Below are 7236 nucleotides of genomic sequence, written 5' to 3' on the forward strand. Positions count from 1 at the left end.
TTTTAGTCATCTGAACCTTCGAATGGTGTCTCTTTAGTATTATTCCATAAACATTTTAGGAATAGTTTTCCACATTTTGTTGTTGTTTTGTGGGAGTGACTCCCTGCCTTTGATTTTCCTGCACCAGGTATTTCCCCAAAAACAAACATAAGAAGACAGAGTTCAGGTCCAACATGACATCATAAAAATAATTTTAAACAGCACAGGAAACAGTTTTCAGAACATTAAAGGCTTTTTTCATTCCCACAGCGTGCACAGATATGTGACAGCGTGTATTTATAAAAATCATGTGTTAACTACATTTGGGCTTTTTGTGGAAACATGCAGGAAGCAGTGATTTTGGCTGATATGACCTTTGCGTGGATACAGACACACAGTTCCTCACATGCTGTCCAGTTTACTTTGGGCCTGATTGAAACAGCAGCATCTCGTTGGAAGCGTCCTGCTGTGCATGCCGTAAAGTGTAACAGGAGCTGTGTATAGACAGAACGAGCAGCGTGGGATCACTGGGGATCCTGCTATGTTAATTAGCCTCTGATGGACCGACAACACATGCAGCTGAATAGAAAACCAGGCGGGGCGACATTTGTCTCTGTCTGAAGGAGGCTGACACCTCGACCTCTCATGGCCAATGTGCAACAAACAGGAGGACGTGTCCTACAGCTGCCTGACAAGCCTCATCCACGCTTTTTACTTTCATCTGCATTTGGTGCACTCAGCCAGTTCTCAGTAATCCGACTGCTGGTCATCATGTGATAATTAGGACATTTTATCTGTGAGAAAGAGAAGCAGCTTTAAAGTAAACTTATATTCCTTCAGTCTGAGTTTGCACTCACATTATCGATGCACTGAATAAAAGATGTTACTTCTATTACAAGCTCCCCCCTCCCCACACTTTCATTTGGAGAATAATATCATTGTGATGTTTGTGAATTACACTTGTATCATATCCAGAAAACTTTCCTTTTATCCTAGTTTCACTTTTATGTAAAAAATATTGTATGTAAAAAAATATTTATGTGGATAGAAATTTTTACCACACAAGCACGCGCTGTAGTTTAACAGGAATGTGAAGTTTTTAAAATTAAAACTTGACATTCCTCTGTTGTCCACTGGGTGGCAGCCTTCAGCCGGAAATCCAACGATGATCTGCTATTTTTACTCCACCAAAAAAAACAAAAACACAACAACAATTGATGATGTAAAAGTTCCTCTCATTGTTTGAAAGAGTCCAGATCATTTAACCTCTTTGCTATAATTAAACTATTGATTAATATTACTAGTCTGCATTTGATCAAAAGTCTTCTGCTTTGGATGTAAATTTGGTTTCTTAATGTGGGGTTTCAATTACATTAGCTTCAAAGATTTTTCATTTTTTGCATTTTACAGCTGGTTACACTGTTTAGCTCAATTTTAGTCATTAATTATCAGCTGACGTTTTCTCATTTGCTTGATATGGTAATATTTCACCTTTCCTCATTATGTAGCAATTTACACACACACACACACACACACACACAGATGCACCCAGCCTGTCAGATCAAGATGTTGTGACATTGGGAAAGGTCAGTTTTACCGGGAATATGATGACATACATGTGTGTTGGCTACACGATGGCTCCACATCCAAACACGCTGAATCATTTCATAATGTGAGCACAGCACAGTTAATGCATTTCACTGAGTCTTTCAACAGCTTACTGTAAAAGAGACTGAGCAGTATGACTTGGTTAAAGCCAAACCCGTAACATTACATATTTTGTGCTATTGGAAAGGTCAAAGGTCAGAGCAGTGATGAAATTGATTCCGGTTCAAAAGAGCCAGATTTCATGAAAAGGAATGGATAGTGCAGGAAGAGTGGCTGTCTGAAAATTAGATGGATTATCTTTTTCTTTTTTTTTTGTATTTATAATTCAGTTTTCACATTTCTTCCTTCCAGGAGTCCAAAAAAAGAAGAAGAAGAAAAAAAGAAAGAAAGAAACTAAGTACAAAATTAAGTTGATGTTAAAAGTGTTCCCACTTAAATATTAGGTATAAAATCCGTCAATGAGTCACATGTTACTATTTTAAAGTAGTTTTTTAAAAGAAAATATTTGGTAAATTAATCAATTAATGGAATAAATGTTTATGTGCTGAAGATGCAGGGCTGAGGCCAGAGCTCCTATTTGTCAATATCATTGTGGTACATATAATGTCCAGTAAAAGCAATAATAATAATAATAATAATAATAATAATAATAATAATAATAATAATAATAAAGAACTGGCAGAAGAAAATAAAAGCTTGTTATTTTGCAGTTTGTCCACCAGAGGGCGCTCTGCAGTTTCCCTGTTGGCAGCACACCTGAGTCTGAGTCGATATATTGCTAAGAATTAATCAATAAAACAAAGATTATTTTTAAATGGCATCATTATATTATGTCATCAAAGCCTCATAAATATGTGACTGCACATGAATGTTAGGAAAATCTGTTTGTGTTTCATGAGTCTGAAAGACAAAATAATAATATTGGTCAATGAATCAGATTCTTAAACCACTCAATAATAAAATGGTATCAGTCTTCAAAATATCCCAAAAAAATGTCCAAAATAACAGACAAACAGACAAACAGATTATTTTATTGATAATCTGGTGTCACGTGTCTTTCTACGTGTATAAGATCACTCTGAAGCTTCTCTCGTGCTTTGCATCCACATTTTAATTAGTAAAGCAGCAGCAGCTGTCAGGTGACTGTAGTGCAGTAAAAACAGTGGCGAGCAGCACACGAGGAAATATCACTGCGCTGTCACAAAGCGCAGAAACAGTTGCCGAGCTGTCCATGAGCAAGGCAGGGGTTCAGCTTCCGGGAGTGTCCTTCCTCTTTCCTGCCCACACTGTCAGGTATTCTGTGGCTTTTATTTCTCACATCACTCGTCTTCGTTACATTTACTGTTTTGAAAATCTTCATTATCCACGTCACGAGAGTCTCCGGCGCCTGTTTGTGGTTCATGTGCAAAGGACGCCACTAGATGGCAGCACGTGACAGGTTTAAAGTGAGGGGCCGCGCGCTGAGCGAAGGAAACGTGGACTAGCGGATATTCATTTCTGTATTTCTGTGAGTAAAAACAATTTTCCCCTCACGTGCGTGGATAATTTTGATCCACAGATTATTCACAGCACCGTCACTTCTCTGTTGTAACTATAAAGTCACGTATGTTTATTTTAATCCGCTCCAGCTGCTTAATCCGGATGTTTCGTCTTACCTGGTTCTTCTCTCTAGTTGGAATTTGTCACCTTTGGAGCGTCTGAACAAGCGGAAGTTTAAAAGCTGGAATATGTGATTGGTCTGCAGCAGCTGCGCAGATCATCAACACGTCACAGGTTTAAATACATGAGCACTGAGGGAGACACGTGCTCTTATTATTGTGTTTGAGGTTTTTAAAGCACTGACAGCCTGACTGACGTCACTGTCTGATGACGATCAGTGTTTGTTTTTCACTTTTACAGAAACATCTTCGATATGACACCAAATATCTAAACAGTGGGTTTCACGAGGTTTTAATCATTTTAAATAACATGAATATCATATTTATAATCTCGTGTTTTAATGCATCGAACCAAACTGAGATTAATAATTATTTTCTTTAAAAAAAATTAAAGGAAATTCAGATTTTTTTAAAGCTGATTTCAGATCCTTCTGTTCGCTTTTATAGGTGATATGAAAACATTTCATACAAAAACAACATCACGTGTCTGTGAGGAGTGCGGTGACGGTGCCACGGGTGACAGAGATCAGGCCCACAGCACACTCATAAACATGTTAAATGTTTCCAGTCCTGATTAAATTGAGGTTTTATTATTACTGCTGCTCCATAAAACAAAATCATTATCGGGAATGTTTCCATATTTTGCCTGTATTATTTCTTATTATCCTTTGGTGTCACGCGTGTTTTATGTGCGGATGTGAAGCCGGACTGTGGGCAGACATGTTGTAGTCTCGTGTAATCGTGACTGAGTGTGTGTGGCCGACAGGCAAGAAAACAGCCTTTATCCGTTTGGACTACTCACATTTATTTGGCATTACTCGACATGCAGCCGTGATCCGGACACGGCAGATTTCACAGTACTACACATGCTTACAGGAAACAGCTGAGACGCTTTCAGAATAATGAGTCTGTTACATTCACCCGCTTTGGTCGAGTCCAGTGTGGGAAGCGCGAGGCTGATGTTTGAGGTTCATCGGAGTGATTGCTCCCACGGCTCAGCTCAGACAGGACAGTCCACGCCGTCCACGCACACGTCCTGTCACAGTGACACATGTTCCTCAGCCTCCGGTTCAGCTGGAGGAGTTCAGGATGCGGGAGTCTGCGGAATCTGAACGCTCATCGTACTCCTCATCCGGGGAGTAAAGGCCCGGCTTGGGCCCCAGCGGGCACCCCTCCTCCTGGATGCCCACGCGCGGCTCCTCGGAGGGCCTGGAGGGGAGGAGGGTTGAGCCTCGGAACAGCCCGGGCCCGCCGGGGGCGCCAGGGGGGAACGGGGACACGTACTGCGCCGCGGAGCGCAGCTGGTACTGCTGCTGCAGGGCCACGGAGTTCCACAGAGTCACGTCGTTGTGCACGAAGGGGCCCGCGTGGCTGCGCGTCAGAGAGCTGCGCAGCATAAGCGGGTAGCGCGTGGGCTGCGGGAAGGATGGGTGCTGCATGGGGACCCCCAGCGCGCCCGTGGACACCACCCCCGCGGCGGAGTCGGTTGTGAAGCGCAGCGAGTCCGGGACCCGGAAGGCGGAGCCCACGGACCACTTGGCGGAGGAGGACGCCGGGTGGTAGGAGCCCAGGCCGGGCTCGAACAGGTGTCCGTTGGAGGGCAGCACCAGCGCGTCCGCGTGCGCGTCCGCGTGCGGTGGCGCGCTGGCGTCAGGATTCCGACTAGACAGCAGCACCTCGATGGCCCCCACCAGGTCGCCCCCACAGCCCCGCAGGATGAGCTCCAGGACCGCAGGCTTGTGGGCGGGGAAGATCTTCTTGAGCACCTCGAGCGGGGGCCGGTTGGCCCGGAGGCTGAGGGGCAGCGTGATTGAGCCGCCGAGGCCCTCGATTAGCACGCCCTGCTCCGCGGGGCTGGCCGGATACTTCTGCGGACTCTCGGCTTTGGCCTCCTTCTCGGCGCTCCCGGCTTTAGGGAGGCCGTAGCGGCTCTCCTCTGGCAGGGAGGGGGTCCCCGGAGGCTCGGGGGTGTAGCAGTTCGGTTTGGAGGCCTCCGGTGAGCTGACCGCGTCCTGCTCCTTCTCGCTGGAGCTCTCTCCGTTCTCCCCTGCTGAAACCTCGTCTGCGCCGTCCTCCGTGGGCTCTGCGGGTCAGAGATTCACAACTTTAACGGCGTAAGCACAAAATCACGAAAGAGTGTCAGCATCCACAGAAAACTTTAAGCACACCCCTAAGCCTGTGAGCTCACAGGCGGTTAGTGCGAGCTCCTCACCCCGCCTCACAGTGCAAACACCTCCGCGCTCCTCACGAGGAAAAGCAACATGCCATTAATCGCGTGTCACGGCTTGTCCGCTACACGCAGACGCGTGAGGATTTATCTGAGCCTCCTCACAGAAGCTGTTAACGCAGAGTGCTGAGTGCGCGCGCCGTGGGATCTTTGACCGCAGTTTGCAAACACATCGCCTGTTGCTCGGCAACATTTCATCCGAAGCTGACCTCCTGTGAGAAATATGGCGATTATATTCGATCGCGCCTGTCCGCCGCTGATTACTGTAATCTTTTACAGTCACGCAGGAAATAAAAGCGCGCGTGTCCGAATCTGTGCTTAAAGTGTCAGGAGCAATAAAGGTGATTCGGGCAGGTGGATGGAAAGTAATTATTCTTTAATGGTTCTCACAGAAATAATTTCCACGCAGGTCAGCGAGAACTGAGCACATTTTATTTTATATAAATTATATAGTTTCTATATATATTTAGAAACTAAATTTTTCTGCGTGAAATAGAAGAACATTATTAAAAGTTCAGCAGCAGAAAAAAACGTCTGTAATAATTATATGTGCATCATTATTTAAACAAATGTTAAAAACTGAATTAATTCATATTGTTTTAAATGTATTGTTAAAAATGTCAACACGTCTTTGTTTTATTTCACTGCAGTTTTTATAAAACGCCCCTTTCCTGAAACAGCTCATCTCTTCATCTGTTTCCTGACTCTTAAAGTGAAACCTCTTATTCACCTGATTATTTCACAGAAATCGGAGTGATGTGTATCGATCACTTCAGCTAAATGTGTCGTTATCAGTGCAGTCAGATCGGCGAGCAGTGTTGAAATGATCATTTCAGCTTTTATATTATTTCACATCCGTTTTTGTTTGACCTGAAAACAGTTTTAAAATAATAAAGTCACAATGTTTATACTGTGAGTTTTAGGCCTTTAAAATATTCTTATTAAAAAAACATCCCATAATTTGGAGGGTTTTTTTTTTCTTCATTCCAGACAAACAATAATTGTTTAGAGAGTCAAATATCTCCCCCTTGCTCTCCTACCTGAGCACAGCGGTGCTCCGGGCTGCCCCGGCTCCGTGCTGCTCCACCTCAGTTCCAGCTCCTCGGTCCTCGGCGGGGCTGGCTGATTCCCCTCGCCGGCCCCGGCTAAGCCGATGCCGGGCAGCACTCTGAGGGACTCTGGGATGAGGCTCTCCAGGCTCTCGTTTGCCTGCTGCCTCCGGAGCGCCACCTGCGCCGCCATGACGCGCTGCCGCTCGATGATGAGGATGCACTTCTCGCAGGTGCAGTCTTTGAACCGGCAGTAGCGCTTGTGACCCTTGAGCCAAGACAGCACGCCGTGGTTCCGGCAGCGCGCGCACTTGGGGGTCCTCTGGAGGGGGGCCCGAGGCTGTGACACCGGAGCCCCCATGTAGAGGTACGGAGACCCATAACCGTTCATTGCGTCGGACTCAGCGTGTTTTCCAGCGTGGACGCGGGCGCGAGAGTCGCCGTCGGCCGCAGCAGCAGTCAGAGAGGTGGAGGTGGATGGAGCTGCTGTGCTGCACGCATGACAGGAGGAGGATGAGAGGTGTGGGCTTGTAGTGGAGGATCCACCTTTCCTCAGCTGACAGCACTGATACGCATCAGCCTGACACGCTCTTATGGAGACGAGCAGTAACCAAACGCGTCAAAGCGCCTGCGAGGATCAGATAACAGCAACGACCTCCCGAAGCACCGGACACACTGCTGGAGCCAAACACGTGACCCTGGACCCGAAATGAAA

At 45.9% G+C, this 7236-nt stretch overlaps 1 protein-coding gene across 1 annotated transcript; it reads right to left on the bottom strand.

The window, feature by feature from the left end:
- Positions 1-4315: 4315 nt before the first annotated feature.
- Positions 4316-6912, bottom strand: dmrt3a (doublesex and mab-3 related transcription factor 3a). The gene is made up of 3 exons (XM_063490659.1): positions 6524-6912; positions 6151-6176; positions 4316-5307 (listed from the first exon to the last, which is right to left on the bottom strand). The coding sequence occupies exons 1-3, from the start codon at positions 6910-6912 to the stop codon at positions 4316-4318; spliced, it is 1407 nt and encodes a 468-aa protein (XP_063346729.1).
- Between the last annotated feature and the right edge of the window lie 324 nt (positions 6913-7236).

This window comes from Pelmatolapia mariae, linkage group LG12 (genome assembly GCF_036321145.2).
Source record: "Pelmatolapia mariae isolate MD_Pm_ZW linkage group LG12, Pm_UMD_F_2, whole genome shotgun sequence".
NCBI lineage: Eukaryota > Metazoa > Chordata > Actinopteri > Cichliformes > Cichlidae > Pelmatolapia > Pelmatolapia mariae.